Genomic DNA, 14,574 nt, shown 5'->3' on the forward strand with positions numbered 1-14,574 from the left:
ATATTCTGGCAGTTAATGTAATATAAACCATAAGATACATTGTGACACAAAATATACCTTGTTTTAAGTAGCATTCTTTAAAACCAATATATAAACTGTGAACTTTAATTTTCTTTTGTTTTATTTGTTGTTTTAGTGCATTCCATCAGTCTTAAGGGTTCCATCTAGAGAGTAGTGTCGTGAGTCCATATTTTCCCCTCCTCAGGGCAGATATGTAAATTTAATGACACTGGCAAAGTGTGTGTGATCAGGTTACTGTATAGATTACATGGTGACCCTGCCAAACACACAGGCACAGAGACCTAGAGACCTAGAGAAGACCGCGATACACCTCCATGCAGGTTACCGCTCAACACTGCTCCGGCTCCGCTCCAGAGAAAACCATGCCGGGGAAAAACTGCTTTGCCTTCCTCAAGGGTCAGCGTCAGAGGTGTGTGTTTTTACAAACAAGTTCCTTTACCAAAATAGTTTTGAAAAAAGGCGATTGGAAGTGACTGTTTGGCTGTTTTGCAGTCTCATCCATGAGAATTACAGCTGTGGGAGTTAGAAAACTGCTAGGCAGCATTATGCTCCAGTGTGTCGGCTTAATTAAAATGAGAGCGAGATAAGTACTGCTTCTAAGCTCTGTTTGTTTGAGTGTGTTTGTGTATGAGAGAGCCAGATAGAGGAAGAGAAAGAGAGAGAGAGACAGAGAGAGAGAGAGATGGGTGTGTGAGTGCCGGGTTCAGGCTTGACTGTGCAGAGAAGAATACAAATGGCGTATAAATGTGATGTCTTTCTAATGGTGTATGCCTGAGTGAGCAGAAAGGCAGTGCTGCAGAAAAGAGAACAACAGAGGCGTCTGGTCAGCTGTCAGACGGGATGTGCCCTCATGTCTATATTAATGTTTGGAAAATGGAAATCAGGGATAAGTACATTAATAGTTAGCATTAATGGACTCTGAGTTTGTCCCGGGGCAGCAAGATGACACGATAGTTTGGATTGCTGCCTCTTAGCTAGAAGGTCCCAGGTTCAAACCTGTGTGTATTTCCTCCCACGGCTGATAGACTTGCAGGTTAGATGCACTGCAAATTCAACCACTAAAAGGTCTGTAGGTGGATATGTATTTGTCTGCATGTGCCCTGCAGTAAGCTGGTGATCTGTTCCTGATGTATTTCATCTCTCTCCCTAAAGGCTTCAGACCCCTGAACCTTGAACAGGATAGGCTTCTTCTCATGGAGATCAGCTTTCTAAGCTGTCTAAGCTACATAGTAAGAATTGGCATTAATTCATGCTTCATTTACATGTAAACTGGAAGCACACTCTTTGGTAACATTGTTAATATTTATTCATTATATCAAATGCTAGCCTTGGCTTTTCTAGATGATTTTCTAGAAGAGTGTATACCTTAACTTCAGTTAAGGAAATCATCTAACTTAAAAGGGATGAATGTGGACAGAAACATGTTGCTACAAGCTTCTGAAAAACTAATGCAGGCTTTGTGTCTCCATTAGTACTGCTATATCACATCACAGAGAAAGAGACAGAATGAGTAATGCCATCCATCTCTTGTAATTCGTGCTAGGAATTCTGTGTGTTTTTAGAAAAAAATATGTTTTAAGGCCTTTCAAATACATTTTTATCTCTGTCCTGTTTGTGAATTTACTCACTACACATGTGGTGAAGCAGACAAAGAAACCCGCGGGCAAAGCACGTTTTAATATTCAAGCCTTTCAAACCGTTCCCCATGACTTGAATTCTTTTCACTCCTCAGCACACATGAAAGCATACAATTCATTTTAGGGTCTGTCTCTACATGAACGAGTGACGCCGTTAAAAGTCTATGATGCTTCAGCTGTGCAAGTGTGGGATTTAAGCCTGGTCTGGCCTTATCAGAGAGAGCGTGGGAGAAAAAAAGGATGGTGACAGTAGATATTGTCGTTATTGCATTTAAACTGACAAGTGGGGAGAGATCAAAAGAAAAGAACATGATGGTGCCGCATCTGGTGATTGCCTGCTGTCTTACAGTCTTACATAACAGTGTCGACTGACAAACACGACTCACTTGTGGAGCAGGATGAAAACAGTTTAACAACATCAAAAGTGTTAATGATAAATTCAGATTTTTATTCAGTTGTTTGTCTACTGTCATGTGCTTTAAGATAACAAGCCAGAGAACAGCAGTTATGCACTCTTCTAAAAAATATGTAAGGGTCCATGGCTTAAACAAAATATACGGTTACATCTTCCACTAGATAAAAAGTAATGACATATAAAGACATTAACCTACACTGACATGAGTTCTATTCTGATACTCCACAAAAACAGGAAGAGGATCATCACTTATAATGCCTGCCAAAAAAGATTTTCATGTACCAGATTGTGAGGATGAGGTAGATATAAGCAGTCAAAGATTACTTAAAGGATTTCCTGCCCATGTACGGGCTCACAGCAAAGTTACAGCCTATATCCCCAGATGGAGATTGTGCTGATGAATGTTTCCTGTGTGTGTGTGTGTGTGTGTCTGCAAGCCAAATCTGGTGCTTTCCAAACCGAGACCATAGCTATTCTGCTGCTCACACATCACGCATGACGTAACTCTTCCACACACCCACACACCACTTGCTCTCCATCCTTCCCACACATCTCACTCACGATTACCACATACTGAATAGGAGTTTATCTACTGTATGCTGTGTGTAAATCTGCGTGCCAGTGTGGGGGGGCATGTGTCTTTTTCAGAAATCTAGATAAATCATTTCCTCTGGTGATAACTAATCATAGCGGGGGAATGATCTTTTTTTATGGCAGAAGCGTGATCTATAGAGGTGAGAACTTTTCTCTCCCATTTTGTGGTGTGTTTTCCTGTTGCTCTAAAGCTTCAGATTATATTCTGTAAACCAATTCACAGGCTGTGAAGAAAGCAAATGTTTTACTCCGGTGCCTTGAGGGTATAAATTGTGCTATTTGTATGAGTATTTGAATACAACTTAAAATTCTAAAGGGTTGTATAAAGACACTTTGCAAGGATCATGGTCAGTTCATGGTTGGACAGAAGTCTCAGTGTGTCTATTCGTCTGGCCTGAGCTGAAAGGAGAAAAGAAAAACGCCAGCAAGTTTTTTTTATCACTCTGACAGTGACACAGGATAAGATTGCCAAGATTGTCTCTTCACATCACATCTGCTCTGTAGAAAAACTCTTGTGGGAGAAATGCCAGAATAAAAAGGCCAGTGCAGAGAAGAAGAGACAGGTTACACAGGCTGAAGAGGTGCTTTGTGCCTGTGGGTGTTCACTTCCTATTACATACATCTCCATTAAGTATTCTATAAACTACAATGCAACCAACAGCAACTACCATTAACTAAGGCCCGAGAGGAAATGTCTAGACGGTGTATGCACAGTGGAGGAATTGGTCAACACTGAAGAAAAGTGCATGCTTACGCTAAATAAAATGTCACTACCTGTTGACTTATTGACTAATGTCCAAAACTAGGGGATGTGTGGATTATATTCAGCATATTGTGCATGCTGTAGCAGGTCTGGAGGCAAGTCTATATGGATGGAACAATTACAGTGGGTTTGCTATGCTGACACAGAGGAAGAAATATAACAAGTCCACATTAATGATAATTCTGAGATGTATCGATTTCTGCTGAAATGAGTTCTATAACTGTGTGCTCATACATAGACAGGGCTGAAGGACGGATGATGTTAAAGATCTGTAAGATGGAGACAGATGATATGTCAGTGTACTGATGACAATGTTTCTTGTTTCATCATATCGGGTCTAGAGAAATGGCTTCATAAAGACAAAGTGGCCTGCTCATTTTACCTGATGACCTTAAATCCAACTGCACACAGTGAACACAGTGTATAAGTATCTATAAGTAATCCGCAGATTAAACACTATGCCTCACCAGTACTGAATGTTAATTTATAATAAATGTATATTATAAAACAGAAGAAACACAAACATCATAATAGAAAGTGTTTTGATATTATTTGCATATAAAATACAAATAATTATGTGAAATGGAATTTAAAGTGATCTGAATGTACTGTATCTGATCTTACTCTCATGGCTCAGCACACTTGGAGCTAAAATCACATTATCCCTCTATAGCCTACTCATGATCACCACAGTGACATTTCAAATATGTCAACGGTCGCTGAGAAAATGTGCAAAACATGTGGGTAAATCTTGAGGTCTTCGCCGCCGATCACACGTGACTCCGGGGAAATAAATCGCCTTGTCCCCTTTAATTTCAATTTCCGTGCGTGATATATATTGTGATCACCTGTCAGATGCGGCGCCTGCGCACTAGAGTGGGAGGCGGAGTGGATGCTGATCGCTCTCTATCTGCTGCCCTGTGCCCTCCATCCCTTGGCGATCAGACAGTCGCGGACCGGGGATATCTGAGGAGGCTTTTTGGGGGGCGAGGATGGAGAGCCAGATCCGCCACCGATGAAGGTACAATTTCCGTCCGGTTTCACGGGAACACCGAGCTTCGGCGTTTGACATTGTGACCGTGGAGGGGTGAAGGATGCTCGGCTGCAGGATGGGAGGAGAGGAGCGGGGGGACACGGAGCGGATAACAGATGGTATTTCGGATGCCATCGATGACAGGCTTTGGCTGGGTTTCCTCGCGGGTTTAGGCTAGTCTGAAATAAATCAGGATTGTAGGACACAGCATAGAGTATTCTGAAATCTGAACAGGCTCCTGGTCAAGGGCACACAAATGGGTGATAATGTGTGTGTGTTTTTTTAATCTCCGCTCACTCGTGCGCTCAGAGCTGTCACCACCTCATACCCTCTGCAGACTGATGTTGTCGGGTTTAGAGTGGTCGGGCGTAATGCATGCTGCTTTTTTCATTACGATAAAACGCTGTGGGTACCATCAGATCCACTTATTCGCCGATGGGTCAACGGGGGGGCCGAATGTAGTAAACGTTTATTCTAGCTCTTATATTTATAAATATATGTTTAGTATTTTTAAGCAGCTGCTCATCACAGACGTTTACTGCCCTTGATGTTGCTTTTATAACGGAAAGTATTAGTATTCACTTCCCATGCATTATTCGATGGGCCCCTACCCGGATGTGCCTGCAGTTTCTCCAGAGAGAGAGAGGGAGAGAGAGAGAGAGAGCTTTATTTTCCGTGTTTACTCGTCTCCTTGCTGCTGTAAAACATGTCCTGCGTGAGATTTCGACACTCGGTGCCATTTGGGCGATGAATGTGGAAAAATCCGAAGATGGAATGAGCGGAGGAAGTCGAATTCTTTCACGGTGTTACAGAGACAGTCATTTGGACCCTGCGAGTCCACCTTGAATGGCCATTCGAACTGGGTTTGTAGTAGCCGGGTCTATTGAGAACGGTATCAGCCTCATGTGTTGCACATTGGTCCGGATTGTGTTGCTGGCTGAAAGGGATCTCCATGGTTTGTACGCGCTGTGATCAACAGAGCGGCTCTGACCCTGTCCATGGTCCTGAAAGCAACAGTCGGAGCGGAGTAAATCAAAGTGAGGCTGAATCATTAATGGCTTTCTCTGTATAGAGGCGACGATTGCTATGCAAATGATAATCGTTTCAGCGGGGGATGAAAGTAAATTTTATGTATGTGTGTCATAGACGCAGCTCCTTTCCATTTACACTGCATTCAAATATGCAGTTTACGGATTTAGGTTAAAGAAACATCCTTCTAAACGTGAGTTCACCACATGCTATTATGTAACACGGTGATGCTCTCCTAAGTGGAGATTTAAGAGATAACTTAATTACAATTCTGTGTTAATATGGATAAGGAGGATCAAAAACTTAGCCGAGACAGTGAATCAGAAGATAAATGATTTTCTGTTGTTTCTACATCCATTATACTTCAGTATGCCGTTTTTATTTTGTTTACCAGACAGCATATTGACTCAGACAGTGCTGTAAATGTGGTTCACAAATTCTAACACTCTCTTTCATTATTCCTCCCTCTTGTCATCTCACACTTCCTCTCTCTCTCTCTTTGTGTTTCTCGTGCATTTAGGAAGTCTGATCTAGATGCTGAGCCAGAGGAGAGCCCAGGGAGCAGCAGCAGCAGCAGCAGCAGCACTGGGGCTGTAGATGCCCTCTCCACAGCTCCGGCCCCAGCCCCCCCTCAGGCCTCTGTGGGAGAGCCAGGACAGAGAGAAGACAGCTCCTGCTCTGACTCCGACAGTCCTGTAGAGTCCAGCTCCGAGGAGGAGGAGGAGGAGGAGGAGGAGGCGGAGGAGGAGGAGGAGGACGAGGAGGAAGAGGAGGAAGAGGAGGAGGAAGACCCCACTATGTTCTCTTCGAAATTCCTCAGCGGGGCCAACCCCCTCAATGCTGTGTCCTCTGCTGTGAACAAGTTTGGCTTATTTGGAGATGATGGGGAGGGAGATAAAAATCAGAAAGCACCTCCCCAGCAGGGGGTGAAGCCATCTGGAGAACAGCAGCCAGGAGCAGGTGCCGGCAAAGGTCCTCAACAGCAACAGGGACCCCCAAAATCAGGCCAGGCCCCCCCTATGCAAAAGAACCAGCCACCTCCTAAACAAGGATCACCACAGCTGCAAGGGAATGGTCAGGCTGGACCTCCAAATAAGCCTGGTGGGCAACAAGCTGCTCCAAAGGCAGGGACTCAGCCTGAAGGCCAACTTAAAGGAGAACAGCAAAAAAGTCAGCCCAAGGGCCAAGAGCAGCAAGGTTCACCTAAGCCTGGAGCTCAACAACAGATTTTGTCTAAAAGTGGAGCACAACCAGAATCTCCAAAGGCATCATCTCAACAACAGGTACCACCGAAGACAGGGATGCAACAACAGGGGCCTGCTAAGACTGGTGCACAGCAGCAAGAACCTGCAAAGTCTGGGGTTCAAGGGTCCACAAAATCTGGGCCACAAAAAACTGGCTCACAGCCAGGGTCACCTAAAGTAGGACAACAACAGCAGGGGTCACCAAAAATTGGACAGCAACAACAGGGCTCACCTAAACCTTCACAGCAACAACAGGGTTCCCCTAAAGTTGCACAGCAACAGCAGGGCTCACCAAGGGTGGGAAAACAGCAGCAAGGCCTCAGGACTTCAGCTCAGCAGCAGTCCTCTGATAAGCCTGGGCCTCAGCAACAAGGCCCTAAGGGACCTGGTACACCTGGCCTATCCCGAGCAGGGTCTTCATCACCGGGAATAACCAAAGCCGGATCTCAGTCAAAAGCAGTAGCTAAGTCCCTTTGCCCAGTGTGTAACACAACAGAACTGAATATGCATACTAAGGAACCACCTAACCATAAAACCTGTACACAATGTAAAAGTGAAGTGTGCAGCTTGTGTGGCTTCAGCCCTCCAGACTCAGATGTAAGTAGAGGCTTATTATTTTCATTTTGCATCATTTCTTTTATACTCTCTTATGACTATGCCTTGTTCAAACTGAATGTGCATGTATTTTATGTCTGTTAAGTGTATAGTACAATCATTTTGTGGTTCTCTTTGATTGGCAATTGAAATTTATGTATTTATTATTTATTCAATGCAGTCTTAACTGGTGAAAGTTCAACATGAAGCTTTATTGCATAAACTATATGCTTTAGATTTACTATTACACAAAGCACCAGACAGTACACTATAATTCTAATTACGACACTCTTTTTAGGCTATCTTGAAATAACATAAAATTAACAAAGTTGTACTTTTTTACAAAGTTTTTTCATTCAGCTCTTTTTATGAACTGTATATAATTCTTTTCATGTACCTTTTTACATCAGTATTTCATTGTCAAAATTTCTTTCAATTTTTTGTATAGGGGCGTGAGTGGCTTTGTCTTACCTGCCAGATCCAGAGAGCTCAAGGATCACCAGGACCTCCCATGAAAAAGCCCACGCCAAGCAAAGTTTCTCCGGCTCAGAACCAGACGCCATCTCCAGCTGCACCTGTCAAAAAAGAGATGTCAGCACCAGGTTCACCTCAGAAAATGCAGTCTGCATCCGCAAAAGTGCCAGCCAAGGGTCCAGATAGTCAAAAACAGGCCAGTCCAGCGTCTGTTCAGAAAATGACACCTGAGACCCAGAGAGCATCAGGGTCTCAAAAACCAGACCAGACTAGTCAAACTGGACGCAAGCAAAGCAGTGCCACCCCAGCTCCCCAGCAGGAGACAGGAGGTTTATTTGGCTTTGGTGGTGCTAAAACTGAAGCTGCAAAGCCTCAAGAATCAGTGACTGGGAAGATGTTTGGTTTTGGCTCCTCCATTTTCAGTTCTGCATCTACTTTGATAGCCTCAGCTGTTCAGGATGAGCCTAAAACCACACCACCAGTTTCTCCAAAAATGCAGCCTGCAAAGGAGACAAAACCACCCTCTGGCCAAAAGTCAGAGCAAGACAAGAAACATGAGCAACCCCAGCAGGCAAAGTCTTCTCCAGCAGGACAGGCAAAAGTGGACAAAGCTCCATCAGAGAGTCCAAAGGCCGCACTGGCTTGCCACACTGCCCCTAAAGCAGGCCAATCCACTTGTCCACTCTGTAAGGTTGTGCTCAACATGGGCTCGAAGGATCTTCCCAACTACAACACCTGCACTGAATGCAAAAGCATTGTCTGCAACCAGTGTGGATTTAACCCCATGCCAAATGTTAAAGAGGTAAGACATTTACTGAATGAACTTATGATTGATTGTTTGAAAATTGTTTGCTAAATGTTACATACATCACCATATAATTTTATGATTTTGGAGGCAAATTGCTTTTGATTCCTGGGTGGTCAGATTAGTCTGTATGGAACCTGACAGATGGCTCAGTCTTGACATTATTGTGTTCCAAAGGGTTCATTACTTGGATACAGTCCTCTACCATACTTGTGATACCTGTGAATTAAGCTCTTTGAAACCATTAATTTCCCTGTTAATGTTCAGAGTAGTTGCTTAAGTAGTTTTCATTTCATTACTTGAGCTTTTCTCAAGTAGTAGAACTTATTTAGTTGAATAGATGACATGGCAGCAATGATTTTTGGGTTACAGAGTTAAAGTCCAGCTTGTGAATCAGGAATGATTTACAAATATTTTTTGTTATGAAATTGTATGAACAGATTCGTGTTATACTATGCTGATATAAACTACAAATTGGAGTGGTGTTTGCTTTTGTTTTTTCTGTGCAAACCTGTTACAATGTCCAGTCCTCGGGCTAAAGCTGCAACACTGCAAAGCCATTTTCATTCAATATCCTACTTGGAGTACCTCTAATGTCTTAACAGTGAAAAGGCTATGTGTCAGACCCTTTGGCCAGACCTGGCAGACAAGGGCTACACTCACATAAAAGCAGCTGTGCACATCTCTGGTGTCACTGTCTTTCCCTTGAGCCTTACAGCTCTTACAAGTAAAAATAACAAATTATTATTTTGCATAGTAGTGTTATATAAATTTTCATCAAAGTTCATCAATGCCTTGAAAACTGTTAACTTATTTGTTGACTGTTCAAACTGTGTTAAATACTGTTGCTGGAGTTTAGTCAAAGAGACTTTAAAAGCTGTATTCAAACACACACGCGCACACACACACACACACACACACACTGTGCAGGCACACACACAGACACACACCTCATGGGGATTAGTTTGTAGGGAATACCACATACAGAGTAAATGGACATGGCATCTTCCAGGCTATCTGAAGCACAAAGGACTTGACACTTGACTCTGTAATTCAATGCACATTTAGTAGGCTACCTTGCCAAGGACAGTCCGAGGCTACTTGATCTTGTGATACTGCTTAAACTAATGGCTAAAACAGTGGTGAACCAAGATCAGGATGGAGAGATCCCTCTGTGCAAGTGGCTGTGTTAACATGTACAGTCTAAACCACTGAAACATTGCTATTACTGTCACATTATAATTTGTAAATTAAACAAGTAAGGGGTGTTCAGTTTTTCATAAGCTTACTCTCACACTTTTGTGGTGATAGAATTAGTTGATTAAAATAAACGCATTCAATTAAATACAAGCATCTGAAATGAAGTTTTCTTAAATAGAGTGGTAAATAGTGGATGCTACCAAAAGCATAAACAAGGACTAAGCTGGGATGCCCTTCTCACATCACATAGCTTATCAAGATTACATATCCCTCATCAGTCCCAATATTTTGAGCAACCCAATCCTGCCATCTAAATTGTTGTAGCTGTTTACAGAGTCAGCTCACTGTCTTCCACATGCATGAGGCACTATTGCCAGGTGTTTCTTTGTATATTTGTGGGTCTGCTTTTCTTTTCAGAATAGGTCACCTCGACTCTACTGTGCCCTTTTTACCTTTTATTAAGATTATGTTTAGGATTATTAAAACATGTGCATACAGTATATAACATAATTATTTGTTGTTTTTTTAAGGGAAAGGAGTGGCTTTGTCTTAACTGCCAGGTGAAACGAGCTGCTGGAGCAGTTGAACCTCAGAAAGACACATCTTTGGTCAATTCATCATTAAAAAAGACTACTGCAACACAGCCAGCACAACAAAAGACTTCTGCACCAAGCTCTCCTCAGAAGAAAGGGTCTACACCAGCAGTGCAACCAACTAAGGGAGAAGCTAAAGGCCCAGATGGTCCAAAACAGGTCAGCCCAGCTTTTGGTCAGAAAACACCTCAGGAGAGCCGGAAAACAGGTCCTGAGAAAAACCCAGACCAGAGAAGCCAAACCTCACAAAAGCAGGAAAATGCCACTGCAGCTACACAACAAGATTCAGGAGGCTTTTTTGGTTTTGGTGGTCCTAAATCACAACCTGATGCTGCAAAGCCTGCAGAGTCAGTGACTGGGAAGATGTTTGGTTTTGGTTCCTCTATCTTCAGTTCTGCGTCCACTTTGATTTCCGCAGCTGTTCAAGATGAGACCAAAACTACACCACCAGTGTCTCCCAAAATGCCGTCTGCAAAGGATTCCAAATCCCCCACTGCCAAGAAACCAGAACAGGAAAAGAAACCAGAACAACTCCAGCAGGCCAAGGTTCCTCCATCAGTCCAGCTGAAAGCAGACAAACCTCCATCAGAGCCACCAAAGCAAGCATCAGCCTCCCCAGTCATTTCCAAAGCAGGCCAGTCTACCTGCCCTCTCTGTAAACTGGAACTGAATGTAGGCTCTAAAGATCCTCCCAACTATAACACCTGTACAGAGTGCAAAAACACTGTTTGCAACCAATGTGGATTTAATCCCATGCCAAATGTTAAGGAGGTAAGATAATAAGAATACTGTAGACTAAGGAAAATTACTTGAACTATAAGTGTTACAATATGTGTTTTTTATTAATAATGTAAATAATATGTTGTTAGACGTACAATACATTCTATTGTACAACAGCACTGATCTATATTTTGCTTTTTAATCTTACTTATTATCTTTAATATAGGTGAAAGAGTGGTTATGTCTCAACTGCCAGATGCAGAGAGCACTAGGAGCATCTGAGCCTCCAGGAACTCCCATGATGAAACTACAGGCCTCACCAAATAAAGTCAGTCCACCTGCCAATGCCCTGAAAAAGGAAAGTTCCCCAGCAGATAAATCTCAAAAGAAAGACATTCCAACACCTGCTGAATCTAAAATAAAGGAGGTCTCTGCACCAGGATCCCCTCAGAGGAAACCACCAACACCAGCAGAGCAGCCAGCAAAGGCTGAAGTCATGAAAGGACCTGAACGTCAGAAACAGGTCAGTCCGGCTCCTGATAAGAAAACTCCACAGAGGACAGGTCCTCAGAAACCAACAGACCAGACAAGTCAAGCTGAACGTAAGCAGAGTAATACACAAGAGGAAGCTGGAGGGTTCTTTGGATTTGGTGGTCCTAAACCTCAACCTGATGCTGCAAAGCCTGCAGAATCACTGGGTGGAAAAATGTTTGGCTTTGGTTCCTCCATCTTCAGTTCTGCATCAACTTTAATAAACTCAGCTGTCCAAGATGAATCCAAAACAACACCACCACTTTCTCCCAAGATACCTGCTCCAAAGGCAACCAAATCACATCTTGCTCAGAAACAAGAGCAGGAGAAGAAACTTGAGAAAGTCCAACAGGCCAAGGGGTCTCCATTACCACACACCAAAGTAGAAAAAGCTCCATCAGAGCCTCCAAAGGATGCAGTCGCTTCCCCAGCTGTTCCCATGGCAGGGCAATCTACCTGTCCACTATGTAAGGTGGAACTCAACTTTGGCTCCAAGGAACCTCCCAACTACAACAACTGCACTGAATGCAAGAACACTGTCTGTAACCAGTGTGGATTTAATCCAATGCCAAATGTTTCAGAGGTAATATGAATCCCCCAATTTACTTTGAAATCACAGTAAAATACAAAAGTCTGAACTTTAAAAAGCATATTTTGATGTAGAGAAGCAATTGCATATAGGTATTGTAAATGTTTCAATTTTGACATATTTTCTTGTTTCAGGTAAAAGAATGGTTATGCCTGAATTGTCAGATGCAGAGAGCTCTCAGTGCATCTGAACTCTCAGGACCTCCTATGAAACATCAAAGTACAGCCAACAAAATTTCTCCATCTGCTGTACATCAAAAAGTAACAGCTCCTAATCAAGTGGAAACTGTAAAGAAGGAATTATCCAAATCTGATGCACCTCAAAAGGTGGAGACTCCAATACCCGATACAGTTCAAAAGAAGGGTAGTTTCACACCGGGCTCTCCTCAGAAGACACAGACTACAGCCATAACACAAGCAGCTAAGCCTGCTAAAGGACCAGAAAGTAATATACGGACTAGTCCAACTCCTGGTCAGAAATTCCCTCTGGATATCCCAGGGGCATCAGGTTCTGAGAAAACAACTGACCAGGCAGGTCATCCTGCACTAAAAGACAGTAAGGTGACTCCAAATACACAGCAGAGTTCACGAGACCTATTTGGCTTGAGTGGTCCTAAAACAGCACCTGATACTTCAAAATCAACAGAGTCCATGACTGGTAAGATGTTTGGCTTTGGTTCCACCATTTTCAGTTCAGCATCCACTTTGATATCATCTGTTCAGGAAGACTCACGTACTACACCACCAGGCTCACGTAAGATGTCTGCACCTGCACAAGTCTCTCCCAAGATGTCTGCTGTTCCTAAGATTTCTCCAAAAAGTACACCGACAGTTTCTCCCCAGATGTCGCCAGCAAGAGATCCCAAGACAGTTGCTAAGAATCCAGAGCAGGAGAAGAAACTAGAGGAAAAAGCTCCATCTCAGCCACCAAAGGCAGTAACAGTATCTCAAATGCCTCCAAATGCAGGCCAGACCAACTGTCCACTGTGTAAGGTCGAGTTAAACATCAGCTCCAAGGACCCTCCAAACTACAACACCTGCACTGAGTGCAAGACCACTGTTTGTAACCAGTGTGGATTTAACCCCATGCCAATAGGAGAGGTAAGTGAAGAAAAAAACATCAACATGCTCTGGGACAAAATTAGTTCTTTTTTCATATACTGCATGTATTTAGAATATATTTGCTGTTAGCACATTTAAAATTACATTTGTTTGTTGATATATATGATATATATATATATATATATATATGTGTGTGTGTGTGTGTGTGAGACATTTTTACACCACTGATCTGTAGTGCAGTTTGCAAGGATTCTGGTTGTCTAAATACTTGGGTTGTTATGAACTGTAATTCCTAATTCTAAAGCAACACGTAACCAAGTGTCTAATATATTTTAGGTAAAAGAGTGGCTATGTCTTAACTGTCAGATGAAAAGAGCAGTTGGAGGACCTGAGCCCCAAGGGCCTCCAACAATGAAATCCCAAACATCTCTAGGGAGAGCTCCTTCACCTGCTGCAGTCCAGTTGATGGAGTCTTCCAAAACCACTACACCTCCAAAGAAGAGCAGTCCAAGCCTTGTTGTACAAAAGAAGGAGATCTCAGAACCAGTGTCACCACAGAGAAAACTATCTACACCATCAGTGCAGTCAGGCAAACCTGAAGCTGCTACTACACCACTGAAACAGGCTAGCCCAGCACCTGATCGTAAAACACCACAGAACGGACAGAAGACAGGTCCAGAGAAGCCACAAAATCAGGCAAGCCAACCCGGACATAAGCAGAGTAATGCCACTGCAGCAATACAGCAAGAGTCAGGAGGATTTTTTGGCTTTGGTGGTCCTAAAACTCAACCTGATGCTGCAAAGCCTGCAGGGTCAGTGAGTGGGAAGATGTTTGGCTTTGGTTCTTCCATCTTCAGTTCTGCATCTACTTTGATAACCTCAGCTGTTCAGGACAAGACCACTCCACCAGTTTCTCCGAAGATGTCTCCTGCAAAAGAGATTAAATCCCCTGCTGCCCAAAAGAAAGCAGATCAGAAGCAGCAACAACCCCAGCAGACCAAGATACCCCCATCAGTACAGGCCAAAGTGGACAAAGCCCCATCGGAGCTTCCAAAGGCTGCAGCAGCTTCCCAAGTAGCTGTCAAACCAGGCCAATCTACCTGTCCACTCTGTAAGGTTGAATTAAACATGGGGTCAAATGATCCACCAAACTACAATACCTGCACTGAATGCAAGAACACTGTCTGCAACCAGTGTGGATTTAACCCGATGCCAAATGAAACAGTGGTAAGACAGAAAACAAATATATTTTTTGTTAAAGTTTTATTTTA

The 14,574-nt window shown here is 43.1% G+C and overlaps 1 protein-coding gene across 5 annotated transcripts in view; it reads left to right on the plus strand.

The window, feature by feature from the left end:
• Positions 1-4,306: 4,306 nt before the first annotated feature.
• Positions 4,307-14,574, plus strand: part of pclob (piccolo presynaptic cytomatrix protein b) — a 57,545-nt gene continuing 47,277 nt past the window's right edge. For 4 of the 5 annotated variants that reach the window (XM_018663807.2, XM_018663812.2, XM_018663814.2 and 1 more), the window contains exons 1-7: positions 4,307-4,451; positions 6,013-7,333; positions 7,779-8,606; positions 10,340-11,173; positions 11,349-12,236; positions 12,377-13,342; positions 13,640-14,530. In XM_018663807.2, coding sequence (XP_018519323.1) covers positions 6,290-7,333; positions 7,779-8,606; positions 10,340-11,173; positions 11,349-12,236; positions 12,377-13,342; positions 13,640-14,530 — 5,451 coding nt within the window. In that variant the 5' untranslated portion in view covers positions 4,307-4,451; positions 6,013-6,289. Of the gene's footprint in view, positions 4,452-4,735; positions 5,501-6,012; positions 7,334-7,778; positions 8,607-10,339; positions 11,174-11,348; positions 12,237-12,376; positions 13,343-13,639; positions 14,531-14,574 lie in introns of those variants that run through there. The other variant, XM_018663808.2, reaches the window with a different exon arrangement.

The sequence above is a fragment of the Lates calcarifer genome, linkage group LG10 (genome assembly GCF_001640805.2).
Source record: "Lates calcarifer isolate ASB-BC8 linkage group LG10, TLL_Latcal_v3, whole genome shotgun sequence".
In the NCBI taxonomy this organism is placed as follows: Eukaryota; Metazoa; Chordata; class Actinopteri; family Centropomidae; genus Lates; species Lates calcarifer.